A 25,542-nucleotide genomic window follows, 5' to 3' on the forward strand; every position below is an offset into this window, starting at 1 on the left:
ATATCTTTTACCTCACCTTACAGCTCTATAAGTTCTTGATTCTCTGCCACAATCTAGTCTGAATATGTTGATCATCTTGTAAAACAGAGAATATCACGTTGGTCCATTATATTGGTAACATCATGTTTATTAAATTATTAAAAAAAAAAAAAGCCCTTTTCCTCTTATTAATAAATTGGGACACTATATTTGCCACAGAAGCATAAGGGGGATGCAGGATCTCCAAGAAACTAAGCATTTTCATCTAGGAATTACTGAAAACCACCTAAACGGAGTGTTCATTTCTTTGGGTACAACCAAGTCAGAAACCTCATAAACTTTTAAAATTGTATTTCCCCCAACCAAGTCGGAAACCTCATAAACTTTTAAAATTGTATTTCCCCCTGCTGACCAGCAGGTGGCAATCAAGATAAGAAGAATTAAAACATTTTTGCTGCTTCTGTGAGTTTCTAGTGTGAGTTAAATTGGGAACTCAACTGCACACAAATGAGATTACACTATATCTACAGTTTTGTAACTAGCTTTTTCCTCACAAATATAGTAGAACACTCATATTAATTTTAATGAATGGGTTGTGTTATATCCTATAATATTATTTTTAAAACTAGTGTTAGGTTGTTTCCTATGTTTGCCTATTACAAGCAACGCTGCAAATAATAAAATATACTTACACTATCAACCTTCTACCCACACCATTATATCTACAATTTACAAATTTGAGTATTTGTGTAGTGCAGATTTCTAGAATGAAATTGCTGGTCAGACGTATGCAGTTTTTGTGCTCTTTTTAAAAATCTTTTATTGTAAAAAAAAATTCAAACATACACAAAAGTAGAAAGAATAGCATTTAAAATACATATGCCACTCATTACTGAACTTCAACAAATATGAACGGCTTGTAATCTTGTTTTATTTATCCCCTCTGGTTTCACCTCTCCATCCCCATCCAGGATAATTTTCAAGGAAATCCCAGGCATCATGTCATTTCACCTGCAAATATTTAGGATGTGTATTTAAAAGATATGTGCTCTCAAAGTCATGGCCATAATACCATTTTAATATCTAACATTAAAAATAATTCATCATTCATTTTGAGGTAAACATTAGATAGTCATTTCTCAAATATGTTCTCCTCCTAATTTTTCTGCTGCTGTTCAGCTTTCTCTTCCTCCTTTCTTCTTCTTCCTCTCTTTTATCTCCTCCTTCACCTCCTGCTTCTCAACCTCCTATTCTTCCTCCTTTTCCTCTTCCTTCCTTTGCTGAAGTTTGCTCAAATCAGGATCTAAAGAAGATGCATACATGAGTGATAGGTTTCTTGTTTTTTTTTGTTTTTTGTTTTTTTTCCCATAGGTTTCCCTCCACCTCTTTTCTTTTTGCTTGTAATTTACTTGCAAAAGAAAGCCAGTTATTGGTCCTATGGAGGTTTTGTAGTCTAGATGTTTGTGGCTCCATCATATTTAATAAGTTCCTCCAACCCCTGTATCCTGTGCAAATTGGTAGATCTAGATACAAATACCAGTTTTGTTGATTGCTTTATGAGTTATACATATTTTCTTTCTTTAACCTATATTTTTCTGACTACAACGTCCATGTGGAATAAAAAGGGTAATTGTGTGATTTTTTTAAACCAAATTTTTATTTAAAAAATTTTCAAAAGTACAAAAGCTTGAAAATACTGTAACTAAATGTCAGTGTACTCACTAATTAGATTCAATAGTTTTTAATAATTTGAGTCATTTTCTTTTATCTATTTAGTACGTCTTTGATGAGTCATTTGACACTAAGTTTTAGACATCATGTCACTTTGTCTTACCTACTTCAATGTACATCTTTTAAGAATATCGGTATTATTCCTATTTAACCAAAATACCTTTATCAGAACTAACAATGATGAATATCATCTCATAATCCATGTCCACATTTCTCCAATTGTCCACAAAATGTTATTTTTTTTGAACTTTATGTTTTGAAATAATTTCAGACTTACAGAAGAATTGCAACTATAGTGCTACCCTTTACCCAGCTTTCTCTAATATTAGTGCCTTACACAACTGCAGTACAATTTTCAAAAGCAAGGAATTAACATTGATACAATAGGATTAGCTAGACTACTCACGTATTTTAATCTCGCTAGTTTTCCTATTGGTGTCCTTTTTCAAGTCTAGGATCCAGCCCCAGATCTCATATTTCACTTAATACTTGTCAAGTCTTTTTACTCTCCTCTCATCTGTCAGTTACCTGTTCATTCTTTGTTTTGATGATTTAATCCTTTAGTAGAATGTATCTTAATTTGACTTTGTCTGATTTTTTTTTCATAATTAGATTGAGGTAATGCCTTTTTGGCACGAATACCAAAGTACTATTGTGTCCTCAGTGCATTATACTAGGATACATGATAGTAATATGTGTTATTACTGGTGATGTTAATCTTGATTACTCGGTTAAAGTAGTGTATGACAACATTCTCTATTGCAAAGTTGTTATTTTTTTCTCTTTGAATTAAATCAATACATTGTGGGTAGTGATTCTTTAAGTCTTTTCAAATGTCCTATTTTTATCATGCTTTCTCCTATTAATTTTAGCCTTTAACAATTATTTCTGTGGTTTATGTTTAATGTGATTTGCCTCTCTCATTCCTTCCAATTTATTATTTGGAATTCTTCAATATATTTTCCCTCATTTGTTCATTTATTTATTTGTTTGTATCAGCGTTGACTAGTGGGTATTATTATTATTATTACTCATTTTGTTCCTCTAATTTTTCTAAGTTTAGTTATTAGGAGTTCCTGCAGGTTGACTTCCGTGTCCTTTGACATGTCCCATCATTTGTTGAGCACTCTCTTACTTTCTGTCACCAAAACATGTTTGAGACTCCTTTTGTATTCTCTCTGCTCTAGTCTTTAGAATCAAGTATTTTTCCCCAGAGTCCACTGAGGCTGGTTTGTAGTCTGCACCACTGTAGTGTCATTGTTTCCTGTGCTCTCTCAGAGAACTTAACTAGGAAATATAAGAATGCACATTAAAATATGCACATCTACATTTTTTATATCTATCTATCATCTATCTAATCTATTATGAGTATTTTGTTATCTTTAGTTCCCACTTAAAACTATAGAATTCATTTCTTCTTTTCTCTTTCTGTTATTTATAACTTCTTTCTCTGACAGTGATAAACCTCATTGTCATGATCCACATTGTATTTACTTATTTTTTCAATTCTAGTATATATATAAGTAATTTCAGACTTGCCAGTTGATATTCCTGTGAGAAACACATTAACTAACTAGAGCATAGTATGTAAGTATAGTTCTTTCTGTATTTAGCTGTACAGCATATAGTCAAATTAAATTGTTTTCCAGGTACTTAGGTTATTTTTTTTTCCTTCCCCATGCCCTGTAGAGTGGATTTCTTATTCACTTTTAATATAGTTATTTATTTTTAAATTTGTATTCCATCTGGGGTTTGTACCCTACATCCTGATGGACTTTGTTTTTCTTTTTTAATTTCAAGGTTTGTGAAACATTACCATAGTTATAACAGTCAGAGGTACTGAAAAGGTATGCCTAGAGAAACATTGTTACTCCTCATCCCTTCTACCCAATATTTATTCTGTTCTCATCCATTTCCTGTAGGTAAGTAATATCATTAGTTTCTGATGTATTCTTCTATTTCTTTTGTAAAAATTAGCAGATATACATATATATATATATATATATATACACACACATATATATATATATATATATATATATATACTTTTTTTATCCAATTCACTTTTACACCAAGTGTAGCATACCATAGGCCCTCTTTTGGATTTTGCTTTTCTCACATAACTGTATATCTTGCAAATCATTCCATATCCATTCAGACAGATTTCTTTATTCTTTTTTACACAGTTGAATAATATTCCATTGTGTGGATGTGTTACAGTTTACTTAAGCACTCACTGTTCTATGTATTAACATTTATATTGTTTTTAATATTTTGCAATTATAAACAGTGTTGTAAAGAATAACCTATTGCGTATGTATTTTTGTATTGTTCAAGATACATCTTTAGAACAGATTTCTGGAAGAAGGAATGCTAGGTGAAAACAATGCATATGTAGTTTTGTTGGGTGTTATAACCATTATAACATTTCACAGACCTTGAAATAAAAAAATAATTAAAATCAATCAGCATGTAGGATAGAACCCTCAAATGGAATAAAAGCTAAACGATAGGTCGGGCGCAGTGGCTCACGCCTGTAATCCCAGCACTTTGGGAGGCCAAGGCGGGCGGATCACGAGGTCAGGAGACCTAGACCATCCTGGCTAACGCGGTGAAACCCTGTCTCTACTAAAAATACAAAAAAATTAGCCGGGCGTGGTGACGGGTGCCTGTGGTCCCAGATGCTTGGGAGGCTGAGGCAAGAGAATGGCCTGAACCCAGCAGGAGCTTGCAGTGAGCCGAGATCGCGCCACTGCACTCCAGCCTGGGCAACAGAGACTCCATCTCAAACAAACAAACAAACAAACAAAACCCTAAACAATAAACTACCTTCTTGGTGGGTTGTACAGTTTATAACTCACTAGGAATATAAAAGAGTGCCTTTTTCCTCACAGCCTCATAAAGGATTCATCATCAAACTTAAATGTTTACCAATCTGATAGGAAAAATTCTGCCTCAGTGTTGCTTCAATTTGTGTTCCTCTAATTATAAGTTCAACAATTTTCATATATTTGATGACCATTTTCATATAGTTTTCATTAATAATCTGTTCATTTCTTGTCCCATTTTTTCTATAGGCCCTCAGTCCTCCGTACTTTAATTTTTAGGGTTCTTTATAAAATAGTTATTTGTTCTTTGTCTAATTTGCAAATATTTTCTTCCAGTTAGTCATTTCCCTTATGGTACCTTTGTAATGCATTTTTAAAACTTTTTATGAAATCAACTTTACCAATCTTTTGCCAATCCAGTGTCTTTGGATTTTGAGTCATGATTATAAGACTTTTTTGAAGTAGCACATTCTTTGAACTCTCTTCCCTGCATTCTGTGTTCTGATCTGCCCAGACACTTTTTGAGTATTTTTAGACTTTGATGTACTCAATTTTGGGGGCAGCACTTTTACATCAACATTAGGCCCTTTTGATAACTTTCTTTTTGTCTTGCCTGTGGTTTTTCCATTTGTTTGTTTTTGGTCTAACTTCGTTCACAGTAAAGCCTTGCTGTAGGATGGGTGTAGAGCAGGAATATGAAAGATTGTTAACTGGGATTTGGTGACTTATCTACCTTTACTCACAGTTAATGTGAAATTTCAACCATTCTCTTTCTTCAAGATATGCTGAAGCATGGATTTGCTTTTCTCTTTTTGTTGTTTTGTTGTTTTTTATACATTCACTTTTCTCTTGTTGTTGTTTTGTATTGTTTTGGAAGAAAATATTGGCAGACTGGCGGCACTACTATTATCTTCACCTACCCTGAAGACTATAGTTTGTGTTACTTTTAAATATCAATATTATATCAAGGCTAATGTTCTCTTTTAATCTACAACAGCATTCCTCCTCTATTTTTCATTACATTTAATGTTTTATGGCTATAGATCTTATACGGGTATACTACATTCTGCATTGGTTTCATGGTTCCTCACCATGTTTGTGCTTCTATGCCCTAGATTTCCTGTAAACTAGAAGTCTAAACATACCTCAGATGTTATGCTCTGTACTACACGTTTATATCTTATTATATAATATGATATTAAGTTGTTCCACAATTAGCGATGCTAAGTTTGATGATAAGGAAAAGGTTGATAACCATAAGATTTTCCCATTGTAAAAATACATCATTTTCTTTGCAATTAGCAAGTAGTATGTGAAGTGATACTTTGGCACCATGTAAATATTCTCTGATTACAAACCCTTTTACTATACAATATATTTAGCAATTAATGATAATACTTTCACAGATCAATTACTACATGAGAGGACTGAAAAATAATGATTTTTGTGGGGGGGAGGGACAGTGTTTCACTCTTGTTGCCCAGGCTGGAGTGCAATGGCATGATCTCCTGCTCATCGCAAGCTCCACCTCCTGGGTTCAAGTCATTCTCCTGCCTCAGCCTCCCGAGTAGCTGGGATTACAGGCGTGCACCACCACACCCGGCTAGTTTTGCATTTTTAGCAGAGATGGGGTTTCTCCATATTAGTTAGGGTGGTCTCGACCTCCCAACCTCAGGTGATCCACCTGCCTCAGCCTCCCAAAGTGCTGGGATTACAGGCATGAGCCACCATGCCTGACTCAAAATAGTGATTTTTAAAATCACTTCTTCCAAGTTTAATAGCTGACATTCTTTAAGTTTTCTAAGTGTTTTATAGACCTAATATATATATTTATTCAATATGCTGTAATCATATATAGTTAGTATGTTTTTTGATACTCAGATTTTCTCAAATTTGACCATAAGGCACTCCTTCAGGCTGACCCTGTGTGTGTATGTGCGTGTGTGTGTGTGTGTGTGCGTGCGTTGAGCCAGAGTCTTGCTCTGTCACCCAGGCTAGAGTGCAGTGGCATGATCTTGGCTCACTGCAACTCCCCTACCCGCCCTGTCCCCACAAGCCCCATCCAGGCTCAAGAGGTCCTCTCACCTCAGCCTCCCAAATACCTGGGACTACAGGCGAACGCCACCACATCTGGCTAATTTTTGTAGTATTTTGTAGAGACAGGGTTTTGCCACATTGTACAGGCTTGTCTCAGACTCTTTTGACATGATCCATCAGTGCTTAAATTTTCCTTTCTGCTTAAAAATGAATTTAAGGTTTATCTTATTTTCTTCCATAAACTTGGAGTCAGTCTTTTTTTTTTTCAATGGGGAGACCAATTTAGAAGCCAAGATCTGGGTGCTATATGTCCTTATTTATAATAGGTTCTAATTTCTTCTTGACACTTTCAGTAGATACATGAAAGACATTAAATAATCATGAGTTCATGTGGACAGTTCTCTTTCAAATTTAATATTACAACTTAAAAAACTTATTTCATATTTTTATTTTTTAATTGATAATTTTCATTCCTAATATAAACATATTTGTGTGTTTGTTTAAATAAAATAGTTTCAAACTCAAAATACCAACATTTCTACTAACAATAAAACTACAGAGTGAAGTTTAAGGTATCTTTGCAGTTCTTTTTATATTTAGAACATACCACACTAAGAATGCACAGAATACTATGCACCAAATCACTTGAAATAATTATTTTTCTTTTGTTTAGTTTGCTTACTTTAATTTACAACATTTAGTGTGATTTTTTTAAATTTTTGATCTCTTTTTCATGTTTAAATATTTACAGGGTTCAAAAATCAAACATTACTATTAAAGAGACATATTTCCATTTTTCTTTTTATGACTCCATCTGCCACCCTTAGGTAACAATTTATATTAGAGGTTTCTTTATTTCTTTGTAGTTGACAAGTAAAACATGCATGTATTTATGGTGTCCAATACAATGTTTTGATATAGGTATGCACTGTGGAATGACTATATCAAACTATTTAACACAGACATTATCTCACATACTTTTTTGTGGTGAAAACACTTACAATCTACTCTCTTAGCAATTTTCGACTATATATTTATTAACTCATTGTGATGACATACAACAGACCTCTTAAACTTATGTCTCCTGTCCAACTTGGTGTTCCTTGATCAACATCTCCCCAATATCCCACCTGCCCCCAACTCTGGTAACCACCATTTTACTTTCTGTTCCTATGAATTCAACTATTTTATGCTACACATATAAGTGAGATCATGTAGTATTTGTTTATTTATTCCTGCCTTTTCTTGACGTAACATCATCCACATTCATTCATGTTGTAGCAAGTGGTAGGATTTCTTTCTATTTTAAAGATGAATAGTATCACATTGTGTTTATATACTACACTTTCTTTATCCATTCTTCCAATGATAGACACTTAGATTTACTCCATATCTTGGGTATTGTGAACGGTACTGCAATGAACATAGGAGTACAGATATCTCATTTACATACTGTTGTCATTTTCTTTGGATACATATCCAGTAGTGGGATTCCTGGATCATATGATAATTCTATTTTTAATGTTTTGCGGGGCCTCCATACTGCTTTCCATAATGGCTGTCCTAATTTACGCTGCACCCCGCACAGTGTGCAAGTGTTCCCTTTTCTCCACATTCTTGCTAACACTTTTTATCTTTCTTTCTTTTTTTTTTTTGATAATAACCCTTTAACAGGTTTAAGGTAATATCTCATTGTGATTTTAATTTGCATTTCTCTTATGATCGGTGATTTTGAACATTTTTTGTACATCTGCTTTCCATTTGTATTCTTCTTTTGAGAATGTCTATTCAGATCCTTCCTCTATTTTAAAAATCTAGTTATCTCTTTCCTTACTATTGATTTGTTTGCATTCCTTATGTATTTTTAGATGTCAACCTCTTATCATACGCATGATTTGAAAATATATTCTCCCATTTTATCATATTAGTTTTTGTTTATAATTCCAGTATTTATTTTTTCCTTCACAATTCTTTAGTGTGTATTTCCTGTAAATACACAGTTTCTGCAGAAACTCAATACAACCTTCAAAATTAGGATATTAACATTGACACATTTCTCCAATTTAATCCTCAAATAATGTTCAAGTTTTATCAATTATACCAATCTTGGTTTTCATAGCAAAAACATTGGGGTCATAATCACACACTGTGTTTGTCAATTTTGTCAAATTTCTTTAGTATACTTTGATCTAGGATAGTTCTTTAGTCTTTTCATTAGTTTTATATCTTTGCTACTTTGAGAATTAGAGTGATTTAGTAGAATGCCCTTCAGGTTTGGGTTTGTTCAATGTTTATTCATGATTAGATTCAGGTTATGCATTTTAAATCTGGCTCCTATATTCTTTTTACAACACGTTGAATCATCCTTTGAGAATTTTCTTACTTTCTAGCATAATGAAATGTTTCAGGATCACCTTGGACATTGCCTGCCCCCGTCTTGCCATTTTGTGTGTGAGTGTGTGTACTCACATTTAGATTTATTTCTATATCTACATATGAAAAATCCTTAGTTCTATCCATTACCTCCAATTTCAATCAAACACTAGAGGAGTCATTCTATGGTTCTCCTTTAGAGATCTGTAACTCCCATCTCCAGCTGATTATATCCTTAGTGTTTTCACATACTTGATTAAGCCTTTGTATATAACCTATCTTTCCCATCACCCCGACCACCCCTTTCTCAATGTGCATGACCTCCTCATTCCTCTCTGAGCCCCAAACCTCAACTGAGCCGCCACCATCACAGCCTGCAAGAATGACATCCCATCCTCGAAATGCCTCACTTTCAGTTTCTGATACTTCCAGATAATTTGGCTACCTGTGTGAGTCCCAGCTCACCCCGCCTAGCTCCATCATACTATGTCAGGTCACGACAAGTTCCCTTCCCTCATCCCAGCATTAGTACTATGTGGGTGCTCTCTTAACATCAGTCGGGCCTCAAAACTCTATGTCATGTTACCACCATGTATGTCCACACCCCTTGCCACATTCTGACTCTTATTTCTTCTTCCAGGCTACACCTTTTTGGGGATGTGATCATCACCTGGTTTGGGCTCTGGCTCTCCGTGCTGGGTTGGCATTGCATAGATTGCCCTCCTCACCTTTTTTAGGATCAATACCTACAGCCAGGACCAACTTCATCCTGTGTGAATGCACTTATGCCATTCCCACCATTGTTGAACTAACTCTCCGAACCAAGTTGTTGTCCCATGAATTCACCAACCTCACTATGTTTGGGCTTTGAGACCCCTACTCTGGGGTGCCCTGTTTTTGGCAAATTCTCTTTGATATGCTTGGCCTTTGAAATCTCGTGCTGAGTCACCCCTCTGCATGGATTTTTTTTCACACACTTGGATTCTCTAAAAACAATGATTTAGCTGATTCCAACAAATTTGAAAATGTAAATATTCATTTTTATTTTCAAATGTTATCTAATATTCATTGAGATTTCTTCTCTGATCCATATATATTGAGAACTGTGTTTTGCTTGCTTAGTTTCCAAACATTTTGGTGATTTTCTAGTTATCTTTCTGCTATTGAGTTCTAGTTTAATTTACTATAGTCAGAGAAATACTCTAAATGATTTCAGTCCTTCAAAATTAATTTCATCTGCCTTAAGGTCCAGGATACAATCATTTTGGAAATCTTCCATGTACACTTAAAAATACGTGTTTTGCCATTGTTGCATGTTATTTCTCATGTTTGTATGTGTGTATATATATGTGTGTGTATATATTATATATACACACACATGTGTATTTGTCAGTTGTCAAATTGATTGATTGTACAGTTTAAATATTGCATATCCTACTGCATTTGCTTCCGTTGGTCTATCAGTCATTAAGAACATGTTAACATCTCCAGATAAAATGGTGGGTTTACCATCTCTCAGTTGTCAACATTTCTTGATAAGTTTTCCTGTATGTTATTAGATGAATACATATTTAGTTATGTACTGTTCTTAAATTTACCACTTTATCATTATACAATATCTCAATCTCTACTATTATACCTTGCCTCACACTCTACTTTGCCTGATGTTCGTATAGATCAATTTTATTTTATTTTGGTGTTTCCAAGGAATATCTTTTTTCCCCTTATGTTCATTTCAACCCTTCTGTGTCTTTATATTTAATGTCTCCACAGAAAGTACTGAAATTTTACCAGGGCTTTTTATCCTTGATAGACCCTAAATATTTCTCCCAAGTTGTAATTGAAAGCTCAGCAGAACCTCTCTTTCAGCCTTTTTTTTTCCCTCTTGAATCTACAATTTCCTCAAGGGAAAATATTGTTACAAAAAACAGGCTTACTTCTCTGCTTTTGTCTCCTCTCCTAGGTATTGTTTCTATAAAAACCCTTTGTATTTCATTTTTCTGATACTTTCAATCATTTTTAAAAACACATTACCAAGTTTTTCTAGTGGTTCTTGTGGTTGCGATAGTCTGAAAAAGTAGGCTATTATTGCTGCAAGTGTGCTTTCTTATTGCTAATTATAAAGGGTATAAGTCTAATATGTTCCCATTAAGGATATTGTTTTCTGTATACTTTTCAGTAACTCCTCCTCTTAAAATGATTTTCCCTTCCTTGTACATTTTTTTGTTTATACTGCTGTTCTCTAACTTCTTTAGATGCTTAACTTCTTTGTTCTTTTTTTAATAGCCTAATTAAATGCTATACAGTGCTTCTAAAACCACCACAAAATATATTTAGTATATTCCACAAAATTTGAGCTGTGCAGTATTTTTGGTATAATGTAATTAAAAATTATCTTCTAAACTTTGTTTTGATTACCATCTTATTTTTTTATAATTTCATTCTATTGTGGACAGAGAAAATTATCTGATTTATATTGGCCATTTGAGATTTGCTGGTTTTTGTTGTTGTTGTTGTTGTTTGGGTGGGGCTTGGTATTTGACCCGATTTTGTTAGTGTTTAGAATGTGCTAGTTTTTTATTTTTTTAGTAGAGACGGGGTTTCACCGTGTTCGCCAGGATGGTCTCGATCTCCTGACCTTGTGATCCGCCCACCTCGGCCTCCCAAAGTGCTGGGATTACAGGCTTGAGCCACCGCGCTCGGCCGCAAAGGCACGTCTTACATGGCAGTAGCCAAGAGAGCGTATGCAGGGGAACTGCCCTTCATAAAACCATCACATGTTGTGAGACTTATTCATTACCATGAGAACAGCATGAGAAAAACCCATCCCCATGATTCAATTACCTCCCACTGGGTCCCTCCCAGGACACATGGAGATTATGGGAGCTACATTTCAAGATGAAATTTCGGTGAGGACACAGCCAAACCATATTATCCTCCAAATCTTTCTTCCAGACCATTGCTTTCCCATTTCTTTCACAATTTAAAAAGGACTATTTTCTATAAACAACCCTTTATTCCATGATATTCCTAACAGCTTTGCTTTCTTGATTAAATGTTGTCTGTTAAACTCTTTGTTCTATTTGTTCTTAGAATGTGATGTATCCACCATAATTTTTGTCCAGTCTACACTTTTATTTTTTTGAATATATTGGTAAAAGCAAATAAATTTAATTTACTTCCTTTTTTTTAATAAAAAAATAGAAACTAAAGGGCTAGAGCTCTTAGGCTGTAGGATTTTAACTACTTTCATATACAACAGAATTGGAACAGTTCTACAAATTTGGAAACCCTGACTACCTGTCTTAACATACTTCTTCAGCGGGCTGGAACAATAAATTAATGTTTGAGAGTCATTGTACAAATACTTTGGGCCAGGGAATTTGGCATCTTATGAAATTACCATCAGTATTATTACTCCCCCACCCCTATTCCCCAAAACATCCCCCAAAAGATATTTTTTAAAGCGTCTCTTCCAAAGACTCTGTTTCTAGAGATCTAGGAGTAAGAGACCTAGGGGTATGCATTTCTAACAAGCAACCCAGATAATTCTGATGAACAAGGTTGTGGACTTCTTTATGAAAAACATGGGACTAGAAAAAATATGTGTGAGCTATTTCTGTTAGCGGTGGCAGACATCCAAGTTACCCTGAGTTACCAGAGGCGAATCCGTATGGGTCCACAGCAACTTCAGTCCTTGCCTCCTTAGAAGAAAGAATTCAATTGAGGGGCAAAAAGCAGAAAAATAGACCAAGGCATTTTGGAGCAGTGGTGGGATTTTATTTTAAAAGGCTTTAGAATAGGAAAAAAAACCAAAAAACAAAAAAAAGGAAAATTCGTGGAGACCTAAGTAGGCGCCTGAAGCTCCAAAGGAGAAAAAAGAGGCATTTAACCATGATCCTGGGACTTTATCAGCTTGTCTCTTTTCCATGATTCTTCCCTTAGTGTGGAATTTCTGCATCTGCAGTGCTCTCCTTACCCTTTGGAATTAAACTCACGCCCATCTGAGGCTTTCTTCCTTTTTCAGGTGGAGTGTGCCTGGAAGATCATACTTTGCCATTTTTGTCTCTTAACATGCATGCCCAGGAAGTTGCTTCTCCCTGGGGCCTGCATTCAAGTAACACTTTTAATGTTAACAGGTGTGGATCATCAGGAGGTTGCCTCTCCCTGGTTGCAGAATTATCATTTTTAGAGAAGCAGTATGATAATCGTGTAATCATCACATACATTCCTAGTGAGTGTGTCAGGAGCCCTCTCTTGCCCCGCTCATTGCCTATCTAACTACCTGTAATTTTCAACATGCAATTTTTCTTTTTGGGGGACTTTCTGTTCACCCTTATCTTCCAAAGTAGTAAAAATAAGACAACAAAAACTACCACCTTCTCAAATTGTTCTGGATTATCCAGCTTTCTACTTAAAGGATTTTGCATTGTCAATACGCAAACATCTACATGTGCAAAAACATGTAATTTCATGAGTTAAACATGTTTTATATATATATATATTTTAATGTTTCTAAACAAATACGACTCAAAAAGGAATAAAATCCAAAAAAATCAACATTTTACTGTAGGAATAAATTGAGTTCATGTCAAAATGTAGTTTAATATTAAGTATTACTTTATTCACTGTGTAAATTTGATTCTCTTGAGATTTATGGACACATTATTTAAGACAGCTTTTCCTGCATAACTGCATATTATTTTTCCTGGAAGAAAAAAACTTGGAAGAAAGAAATTTTAAAAAGGAGCACTCATTTCCTAGGTTAACACCAGGGGACATAATCGCACACACAGGAGAGATACACCTAGTCAAACCTTTGAGGAAGATGGAAGCAGGTATCTCACACCAATTAAACCACATTATTATTTTCTTTTTAACATTCTCATCATTTTTCACATAATGCTGAAATAAATAGAATACTGGAATTATTACACATAAAAGTAGAGGAGTCAAAATTTGTCTAGAAAAAAAATAACACAGTAGTTATACCGATTCACTGTGGCTGACTTGTAAGCCTGACCAATGGTGCTTTTTGCAATGCTATTTTTCTTCATAACATTCTTAGTTATATAACAACTATTAACAATTTAAAAGAAATATGAGAGTTTCTTTCAAAATAATAGATTCCCTTTTTGAATGATTGTTACAGATTTCTCACCTTCAACTGGAGTCAACAGAGATCCATACCTACTCATAGCGCCCAACGCTACAAATTCCACTTTGGAATCTAAGTTTTATTTTGACACATAATAGTTGTCACAATGAAATTTTCTTTAGCTTTTCTCTCGCTTTAATTAAGTGTCTTTGTTAAGAGATATACCTCTTATCAACAGCAGCTGGGCCAAGCTTCCTCGGAACAGCTCTTTCTTCCAAAGAAACACACACAGGATTCATAAGGAAATAATTCTTTCCTCCCTCCTACTCTTTCTCATCTCCCATCACCTTCATCTGTCCTCCTCTTCCTTCTCCTCTTCTTTGATAACTTGCAGAATGGCTTGGTTAAAAGAAGAATATTAAAGCTAAGAAGTGTCAAAAGACACAGCAAATGTAAGACAGCATTTCATTTAAGTAAAACATTCCCTTCTTAATGGATTCCTCTAAAATAAATGTTTTGAAGTAGATTTTGCTTCCTGTGTACAAAGGAAAATTGTTGAAGGCAAGGATGAAAGAGGGCATTTGAAAAGAGTTAAGTATTGTTTTGGCTTTGGCACTTAAAAGTTTATTTCACATAAAATCTCAGATGTTCCCTAGAACATTGTGAATACAAAACAAAACAAAACTATGCACTTGGTCAGCGGATATAATCACCTGCCATACTGGTAATTATCAACTTATATGTGGTGGTTGGGCTCGCTTAATGCAGCCCTTCTATAAAAACCAATGGTTTAATTAGATGAGACACATCTATCTGAATTGGTTTGGCTCCTGATTTTGGTTAGCATGCTTTCAGGCAAGTGAGGAATACCTGTATTTCATTTTTAAACCTGAAAAACAAAGATAAACTTCTTGGTAAGAAATTTAAATGTGAATAAAAAATATCAGTCCATAACATTTTAAAAGGAAAATATCTATCAATCATGGGAATTATTTACTCATCTTAAAAACAATTTCTTCCCTTGCTGTTTTCTCCATACACTTCCAGAAACCCAAAATTTAGTTGGTATATTTTAAAATTGCATTGTACAGATAACTTTGTGAATTAAATTTGTCTTTATTTATCATACAGTCTAGCTCTATGAATACTTTTAAGCTTTAAAAATTAAAGCTTATATTCAAGAAACCAGTTTCCATGCTCTTTCTTATTTTTATCAGCACCCAGGAAGGAAGCAATATGAGCTGTGTGCACTCTACACTGAAGCAATGGAGAATTTGATTTGACATACCAAAAATCCTGCATTGGTGGCAGATATCATGGTAACTCTGACTCTACATATGAAATCATCTTACAATAATGAGATCATTTCAAATTACTCAAAAATATTCATAAAGTCTACTCAGTGGATGACAAATGAGTACCGGGCATTAGTCCCAGTCCAAACTGGGCTGACTGTCTCATAGTTTATAAAATCCATAATCCCCAGTTCTATATGCTTACTATTGATCAGTAGTTAATACCATCTGCCATATATTTAATATTGGCAGTACCACAATAATTTATTACCATTAGATAATGAAATATTAGTTTTAAATATTGTGATAAAATTTCTTATGTGTGTGATTATAAAACAATATTCTTTTGGAGGTGAATTATAATTTGAAACTAGAGATTCAAATACTACATAACTTGACTGTATCACTCTAGTGCTAATAATTATTTATATAGATATGTGTGTGTATAGGTACACAAATTTATATATACTTAGTTTTCTTTTTAAGTGAAAAAAGAACAAGGATTTTTGTGCATGTAACACAAGCCTAAATTTGAGAGGAATAATTCAACAAACATTTTTACCCCTTAGATTATTAAGTCTATGAACTCATTCTTAGTTGGTTGATTCACTTTTGGTGTTCAAGTCTATGGTTGCTGTTATACTGACAATTTCTTTAAGACAAGCTTACATTTAAGATGTTACATCACATCAAATCACTAGCTAACAACATGACTTCTTCTGTGTCAGAGGTATTGGAACAAGGCACTGAGCATTGTATAAGATGACACATCAATAGAAAAGATTGTAAACTTATTAAAAGCTTTGCAATTATTTTAAAGCAAAGAAATGTTTATCATAAACAACTTGTACCTAACTTATACAAAAAGGCTTCATGATGTGAAATTGGCATTCCAGAAGAAAAGTGATTTTTAAGAAATTTAACAATTTTCTAGATTAAAATCCACAAATTAATCAATATACATTGTCTTGCATCCATTAACTACTAAGAAAACACGTTTACTTCTGTATTGTATCTTTGCTTGAGAACCTGAAGCAATCTAACAGCTTCATAATGTTGTTTTCCAGATAAGATCAGTCTTGAAACTATTATGACCAAATTATTATCTCTAAGAACCAAGTTGTTTTACGTTGAAACCCAAAATTCCAGTCTCCAGAAAAGGAATTCTGCATTTACCGGGAAGAACGATCTGGGATTCTGATTGTAGTTGAATGTGTCAGGAATAAACCTCTGCTATGATCCATTAACACTTTAATGTGTGAGTTTTCTTATGTCATCTGATCTTGGCAATTCATTTGCACATTTTAAAATGATAGGATATACAGGGCTCAGTCAGCCTCTTTGATCCCTTTCTTTTTGCCCCAACATTTTTCTTAATGGGGAAGGAGGTATCAAATAACCCAAGAGAAGACCATAAAAATAAACAGATGCACTGGAAAGTGATGGGACAGCCCAAGGCCAGTGTTTCTTACTAAACTGCAAGACTCCATAATTTCCCAGTATTCTGATTCTACCTGCAATTTCAACAATCATTTACAGCACCTCAGAAAACAACATCTGGAAAGGGCCCAGCCAGTGAAGCAGAGAAGTAGTACATTTCCAACATCACAAAGTTGGCCTCTATAAAAGTGTATAAAAACTTGGAGTTAAAAAAAAAAAAGGGGGTAATATTGACACATGGCTTCTGACCTCTGGCCCTAAACCCAGAGGAAAAAGTGAAGTAAGGCAGACCACCTGCTGCTTCCTCATTACGCTGATTAGATTGTTGATTTAGCCAGCTGTGCTTTGTTTTCCTCAATCATGACATGCTTGGCAAATTCATTAGAATTAATCCCCAAGTTCTCTTTTAATTTGTTGAGCTCAAAATCATGGAGAATCTTGATAGTCATTAACTTTTCTCGCTTGATTCTCTCCACAACATCTTTTGGAACATCAGGTATCATCCAGGCCAGCAAAAATTTAACTAAAAACACAACATGCTAGAGGAAATATAAAGGAAAGATTAGATGCTGTTAGAGGTGTCACATGTTCAGCAGAAAGTCTTTAAAAATCATTTCACTTATTTAAAAAACTGCTCAACATATGAGGTAGAAAGGCAAGCAAGAAGATATGGTCCCTGTCCTAGAACTTTCATACAAAGATCAACATTAAACAAATAAATATATACTTAAATATGTAACTAGCAATATTCCAGTTGAACATGATTATTGAATATACTCTTTATCACTGCTCCTTCCTGAAAAGCTGGTAAAATATTTATAAAGGAATTAGACTCAAAAGACTGAAACAGGCTAGCAAACTTGCAAATGATGATGTGGTGACTGACAGTGGAAACCAAAAAGACAAAAGCCAATTTTGTTTTAGATTGTCAGAAAAGTTCAGGAAAGAAGGCAATAAGGACTTTTGAAGGTATTAGTGTGAGTTGGAGTTGAAAACAAGAGGATTAGATAAAAATTTGCATAAGGAGCACTTGAATTTTCGGAGCCTTTCTCCCATCTGTATCCAGGTATTCTTTTACTCCATACTATACCCTGGAAGCAGCTGAAGAGTTTATTTTCTGCAGAAATTATACCAGAAAGCTGTGAATCCAGGGGCACCGGACACAGTGGATGTATGAAAACATATTGAAAAGAAAAAGTAAAAACAGTGAAATTCAGCACGATGAACTGTGAGATACTTAGTCCCCACTGCCTTGCTCAGGTCTTAGAACACAGGCAGCCACAAAATATCTCAATAGGCAGATTTAAAGAGTTTTCTCTGGGAAAAGTAACTATTCTATAAAAGCAGAACTGTGGATATCAAAATTTTGTAAGGATCCAATGAAAATGTCAGCTCACTACCTTATCAACCTATGGTGAAACCCACCAAGTGACATCACTCCTGTTTGCACAAAATGCTTAAAGTCAGCTTTTCACTGCCACACTCTTAAACATGAGCAGAACCACCAAATATGTAGGAAAGTCTCTGACGTGGAAAAAAAAAAAAAAAGAGCCAGACATAAGGAAAGGAAGTAAAAGAAAAAAGCAGAATTTTTAAAAATATATTAATCCAGGTTTTCATAGAGGAGAAAACAATTAGAATTTCAAACTAGGAAGTGTAAATTTGAGTAACAGCAGTTCCAGAGAGACAGCAAAAAGAAAGAAAAAAATTTATCAAAGAAATTATGCCAGGAAATTGTCTCAACTTGATGCGTAAGTACGTTTTTAGATCTAAGGGGCTCAATGAGTGTTTAAAACAATGAATGTTGACAAATAGCAAAGAACCACCTTGTAAAGATTCATAAAAACGGGGCTAGTGAGAGAATCCTACAACCTTATTGATTTTAAAAATAGATAATACACACAGACTGGGGAGTCAGAATAGTATTGCATTTTGTAGCAATACTGGAAGCTGAATGAAAATGAAACAATGTCTTCAAAACTTCAGGAATAGCAAAATAATGTTGATTAAAATTTTTTCAAGAAAACAATTTTTAATTATAAATTCTATTCCAAATAATCACATGTAAGGAAAGAAAAGAAATTTTCAATATTCAATTCCTCAAAAATGGACAGCCCATAATTTTTCCTCAGATATTACTGGAAGATGTGCTTCACCAAAATAAGTTAGTAAACCAAAAATGTGAGAAACATAGATTGCAGAAAATATAGTCTCCAATAGAAGACAAGATGAAGAGAAGTCCCAGGATGATGCTTGGTGGGAGTCTGCAATTATTACAAAAAAATTAATGTAAATAATAAATAAATTAAAACAAAAGAATTCCTGAAGTAATTTACTGGCTGAAGGTGATCTAAACTTCTGATGCAAAATGTTGGAATGAAAGACTGATAAATTCACAAAGAACTAAGAGACAGAGGGAGAAAAGAAAAGCAATATTATAATAAAAGAAATATGTTCAGAATGTAAGACAGGAAACAGATGTGACTAATATTTATAAAGTCATAATTTATAAACCCTGACTATTGTATTTATATAAAACATCTTACTCAAAACTCTGATGGACAGAAATATTTCAGAATTGAGATTAAATATCAAAAATATGTAATTTAGTGTATAAACAGCAGGGTCTCAGGTGGCACTCTGTATCAAACACTTAAATATTTCTGCAGCAAAGTAAATGAAGAGTCACTCTAAAAATAATAAATAAAAGCTATCAATAGCCTTAAATTAGATTATATATTGCTGCTAAATAAGTTATCAAAAATACTTCCTCTTTCCTGAGGTTTTGAATTTCAGAATAAGACCAAAAAATGCTTTAACTATTGAGCAGTAGGAGAAAGAGAAAGTTTTTTTTTTCCTTCTCTCTTTCTCTCTGTGTGGGTGTGTATGTGAGAGATCTGCCAAAGTAGACTGTCAGTAATTGATACCTAAAACTAAAAACTAAAAATACATAACTGCGAAATCATGTTCTTTTGCCATACAAGGGTAACTACTAGAAGAATGAGGTTGAGATGTTTAATTTGGATATTAGGATTTTAGGGTAGGCAGGAATATTATGTACGATTGCTCTTTTGTTTTTTTGACATGCAGAACTATTTGATTTTTAAAATTACATGTGAAACCTTGATAACAATAAAAACAAATTAAACAGAAACTGGTTGGAATGCATGTTCTTGGGTTAGGATTGTCTTTTATTGGGCTTTATTCCAGGGTGAAAAAGTGCCTTTATTTTACTTTTCTCTCCCTGATCGGCCTTCTTGCCACATGATTTGTATCACTCAATTTGAAACTTTGTCCAATACTGCCTCTGTATTGGTTACCTTTTCTTCCATGCCTTATCTCTATAATTACACTAGATATTCCACAAGAGAGGAAGCATAAAAATAATAGATAGAGTATAAATTTGGGAGTGAGGCACATTTGGCATTGAGACCTAGCATTAATGTTAGTTAGTTAATGTTAAGTCAGCTACTTATTTTTGCTGAATCTCAGATTCCTTTTTTAAAGGTGAGCGATAAGGTCTAATTTACAATATTGTTATGATTTAATACAGCCTCTGGAACTAGTAAATAATAGGTACTCTGTAAAATCCATGGGTTATTTCCCCTTTTCCTGACTTCAAGGGAAAAAGACCATATTTGTTTTCCTTTCCTTTCCTGTCCCCATGACATGTTCAACAGCAATAAGTGAGTAATAGGCAATCCATTGTACTGAAAATATCCCTAAGGTTCTTTTTATGACAACAAATACAATACTTCCTTCAAGACAATTTATTGAGATATTGCTAACTTTTGATGAGAGGTTACCTTTGGAAATACCTGCCTAAAGAGAGAAGAGAGTAACTGGAATGAAAGTTAAGAACAGCTTACTTCCATAACAATGATGAAGGTCATCTTGGCAGCAAGGACATGCCAGAATTGCATATTATGAAAATACTTATTCTCATCATTGGGAGGATATCTGTAATCTCTGTACCTGAAAAGTGGACGTAAATGCAAAAAAAAAAAAAAAAAAAAAGTTATAGCTTCAACTAGAGAGACCTAATATAATTTCTTATTATTTCTCTTAACAGACCTGTCTAGTTGATCAGAAAAATCAGGTCAAAGTTAATCGATATTATGAAACATTTATCTTTCTTGTTCACATAAAGTCAGGGTATATGCTACTTACATGCAAAAGAGATCTAAGAAGAAACACACAAGTGAAACTTCTCTCTTGCCCTTCAAAGACAAGCTTCTCAAATAAGTTATTCAAAATTTGCTGCTTCCACTTCCTCTTTTCCCATTCCTTAACACTGCCAATCCTTTCCTTCTGTCCTATCCTTAAATTGCAGGTATATATTAATCCTTCGATTTGACTTTCAAAAATAAGAATATTATAGGCCACTTCTATCTTCTTGAAACTCTATTTTCTCTTGGCTGTTCTGATGTTGTATTGCTTTGTTTTTCCTAACACAATTCTGAAGTTTTCTTAATGTCCAACTTTGTGTGTTCATTCTCTTCTACAAAGTCACTGGATACTGGTCCTAATGAAATAGTTAGTCCAGCTAGTGGGTAATCACATCCAGAAATCTGACACCAGTGGCCATGCTCTTAAACACATTAGGCTATGATTTCATTATACTCAAATATGTAGTATAGCAATATAATAATGTCTGCTTGTCTTGCAATATTTTGCTCTTTTTTTTTTTTGGAGTCTCAAATGAAACAGCTGGTTTAAATTAAGGGGCCTTGATAAGCATGTGTGTGTGTGTGTGTGTGTGTGTGTGTGTGTCTTTAAATTGTATGGTGAAAAGATCCCATAGTACATGATACACTGAGTGTAAAAACAGTAGGTTCACATATGCAATTTTATATTCCCTATACAGAATAAAATCTCTTAGCAGGATAGGTGGTGAACTAATCATATTATTATATTGTTATTTCTCTCTCACACACTCTCTTTTCTGAGGACACAGATAAATTCAATTAAGTTAAATGTATATACAATATGACAATGTTGTATGATCTATAGATTATTGCAGCTTTGGACTAAGGGGCACTTGTTGGTGACAAACCCTTTTGATAAATTAGAAAGAAAAAATGTTAAATTAATGTTATCTTTACCCATAATCTCTTAGTTTTTGCCATTTTACCTTTTCAAATCTGAATCATACAATGTGTGAATTCTAGAATGGATACACTTTATTTATACAGGATTTTTGTTGCCCTAAGAAAATCCTTTGTATTGTAAGACATAAAGGTAATAGATAACTTAAGAAATACACTTAAAGGATAAAACTAAAACTTAAACAAACAAATCACCTGCAAGTGATGAAGTCTCGTTTTTCCGAAGGTGCAGTGTGGTTTGGAAAATCAGCTATCAAGAATACTGACAGGCTATTATTCACATATCCTGTCATAGGCTGCGTGGCATTTGTTGAGTAAGCATAGTAGTAAACTAGACGGGGAATGATGTCCGACGTAAATGCAACAATAAAGGCCTAAAGAATAAAAAAAGAGGAAGATCATGGGCTGCCAATTTAGTTTTAATAATGTCTGACTTGTACATCTCTCAGTACCATAAATTGTACAGATGCAAAATAATTAAATACTATTATAAATCATAGTAATATGCAAGTCTTTGTCCTGAAACACAAAACAGCTCATTCACAGTGTGTGATCAGTATTCCAGGATTTCACAGCTACAAAGTGGCTAAGTAGAGAGTCAGACCAAAACATATCTGTCTCCAAGAACCATGTTCTTTCCATCAAGCCTTGCTATTTCTTATATTTCTTATTGTTTAACAGCACAGTTCTACAATCCTTAACCAAATTCACATTCTTAGACTAACCCAATGAGCTAGGACTGCAGGGTGTGTGTGTGTGTGTGTGTGTGTGTGTGTGTGTGTGTAAGAGATTAACAGGAAAGGAATGAAGAAACTGAATATCATGTGTTTGCAAATTTCTCACAGTTCAGTGCAATTAATTTCAGCATTTGATTCCATGGGAATGATATTTTCCCATCCTTTCCTAAGTTCTGGAATAGTATAAATAGCATATTTCTTCTAGGTTAGATATGTCCATTAAAAACCACCTGGCTCTGGCACCTGTATTTTTAGTGCTATGCTTTAAAAATTCTAATGTAATTTCTATGGCTAATGGTCCATTAGGGCTTTCTATTACTTAGTGAATAGATCTGACAATTTTTGCTTTCTAAACAAGTGGTCATTTCAAATATATTTCAAAATTTATTGGAGTAAATTGGTACACAGCAGTCTCTCATACTTTTTTTTCCAGAGTTTTACTTACTTTGTCTAGCTCTTGATTTACTTAGGAATTATGTCACTTTTTGTTTTCTAATTTGATTATTTCTGATTACATCTTTATTCTTTTTTACTACTTTCTATCAATTTGATTTACAGTTTTTGATAGTGTCTTAAGTTATATACGCAGCTCATTTTCCAGTCTTCTTTTAATAATTAAAAATGTATGGCAATGCAGTTTTTTGTAATAGTGGTTTTGGCTCATTCCTATAGGCTTTCATTTAAATTAAGCTCTATGATTTCAATTCTGTTTTCTCTTATATGAATCCTACTTAAAAGTATTAGATTTTCTTTTTTGATTATCTTACTATCAACTTCAATTTGTGAAGTATATTGTAAGTGAAAATGCATTGTAAAAGCTATACTTTGGGAAATTTATTTTTCTTACATTTTAAGTGTTTCATAAACATAACAGGTAAATGTACATTCTCTGTAGTATACACGTACAAATATAATCATTTTTTAATTATTTTATCCAAACACATTATACTGTTACTTATTTTCTGTCTACTTTGTCACATGCTGTGAAACTGTGTCATACTTTAATGAGAGTAATTTTATAATTGTTCTTGTATTTCTAAGAGTTTGCATGACATCGGTTTTTCTATATTGGTCAGCGCTTAACAGTTTTGGGATGTTTTAGCTTTATAAAGTATCACCATGATGAAATCAATGTAAAGATTAAGCATCATTCGCATCTCCCCGTGCCCCCCAAAATGAAATACAAAGTCACCCCACCGAAATAGGTCCACTTACATTAGTTGCAACAGAAAGGACAGCCATTCCATAAAGAATGTCTTGCCAAACACCTATGCTATGAGCTTTAGAAGCTACAGTTCTCCTGTATTGAGTCGTAAGTTTCCAGGCATCCACTCGAATCTCTACAATATTATTTATGAGAGCAAGAAGAGGAGCCAAAGGAAAAGAGGCCACAAATAGTGTAACAAATCCAAATTGAATAACTGTAGAGAAAAGACAAAGGCATGAAGTCATTATTGTGAAGGAGAAAGACAAGAACACCCTGCCTAAATCCTGCTACTTCCTTCATTTTGGAGTGATCCACACGAATACGACAATTCAGGCTTCTGTCTGTCTGTCCAGTTCTTCCTCTCCACAGGGGACTTACCTGCTTGCCAGAACTGGAAGAAGAAACTGGATATGCATGGCTGAGTTCCTTCTTTGCTCTTCCTTTAGAAATATGCTTGTTAGAAGAAAATCTATTTCTCTTTGCCTTTTATTATGGGCTAAGTTTAGATTTATGCTTGTCTAGTCTTTACATTTGTATTAGCAATTTAGTGAGGTAACCAAGTTTTTCAATCTTGCTAGCCCATCTACTTTTATGTATGCATGTATGTATGTATGCATTTATTATTATACTTTAAGTTCTAGGGTACATGTGCAAAACGTGAAGGTTTGTTACGTATGTATACATGTGCCATGTTGGTGTGCTGCACCCATAAACTCGTCATTTACATTAGGTTTATCTTCTAATGCTATCCCTTCGCTCTCCTCCTACCCCACGACAGGCCCTGGTGTGTGATGTTCCCCTTCTTGCGTCCAAATGTTCTCATTGTTCAGTTCCCACCTACGAGTGAGAACATGCGGTGTTTGGTTTTCTGTTCTTGCGATAGTTTGCTGAGAATGATGGTTTCCAGCTGCATCCATGTCCCTACAAAGGACATGAACTCATCCTTTTTTATGACTGTATAGTACTCCATGGTGTACATGTGCCACATTTTCTTAATCCAGTCTGTCATGATGGACATTTGGGTTGGTTCCAAGTCTTTGCTATTGTGAATCGTGCCGCAATAAACATATGTGTGCATGTGTCTTTATAGTAGCATGATTTATAATCCTTTGGTTATATACCGAGTAATGGGATGGCTGGGTCAAATGGTATTTCTAGTTCTAGATCCTTGAGGATTTGCCATGCTGTCTTCCACAATGGTTAAACTAGTTTACAGTCCCACCAACAGTGTAAAAGTGTTCCTATTTCTCTACATCCTCTCCAGCACCTGTTGTTTCCTGACTTTTTAAAGATCGCCATTCTAACTGGTGTGGGATGGTATCTCATTGTGGTTTTGATTTGCATTTCTCTGATGGCCAGTGATGATGAGCATTTTTTCATGTGTCTGTTGGCTGCATAAATGTTTTCTTTTGAGAAGTGTCTGTTCACATCCTTCACCCACTTTTTGATGAGGTTTTTTTTTCTTGTAAATTTGTTTGAGTTCTTTGTAAGTTCTGGATATTAGCCCTTTGTCAGATGAGTAGATTGCAAAAATTTTCTCCCATTCTGTAGATTGCCTGTTCACTCTGATGGTAGTTTCTTTTGCTGTGCAGAAGCTCTTTAGTTTAATGAGATCCCATTTGTCAATTTTGACTTTTGTTGCCATTGCTTTTGGTGTTTTAGACATGAAGTCCTTGCCCATGTCTATGTCCTGAATGGTATTGCCTAGG

General features: G+C 34.2%; 1 protein-coding gene across 5 annotated transcripts in view; it reads right to left on the bottom strand.

The window, feature by feature from the left end:
* Positions 1-13,545: 13,545 nt before the first annotated feature.
* The window catches only part of ANO5 (anoctamin 5), a 105,926-nt gene continuing 93,929 nt past the window's right edge, over positions 13,546-25,542 (bottom strand). For 4 of the 5 annotated variants that reach the window (XM_033205855.1, XM_033205853.1, XM_033205854.1 and 1 more), the window contains 4 exons: positions 23,842-24,047; positions 22,085-22,263; positions 20,651-20,756; positions 13,546-17,320 (listed from right to left, as the gene is read on the bottom strand). In XM_033205855.1, coding sequence (XP_033061746.1) covers positions 17,099-17,320; positions 20,651-20,756; positions 22,085-22,263; positions 23,842-24,047 — 713 coding nt within the window. In that variant the 3' untranslated portion in view covers positions 13,546-17,098. The remainder of the gene's footprint in view (positions 17,321-20,650; positions 20,757-22,084; positions 22,264-23,841; positions 24,048-25,542) is intronic. The other variant, XM_033205850.1, reaches the window with a different exon arrangement.

The sequence above is a fragment of the Trachypithecus francoisi genome, unplaced genomic scaffold (assembly GCF_009764315.1).
Source record: "Trachypithecus francoisi isolate TF-2019V2 unplaced genomic scaffold, Tfra_2.0 Lachesis_group8, whole genome shotgun sequence".
Lineage (NCBI taxonomy): Eukaryota > Metazoa > Chordata > Mammalia > Primates > Cercopithecidae > Trachypithecus > Trachypithecus francoisi.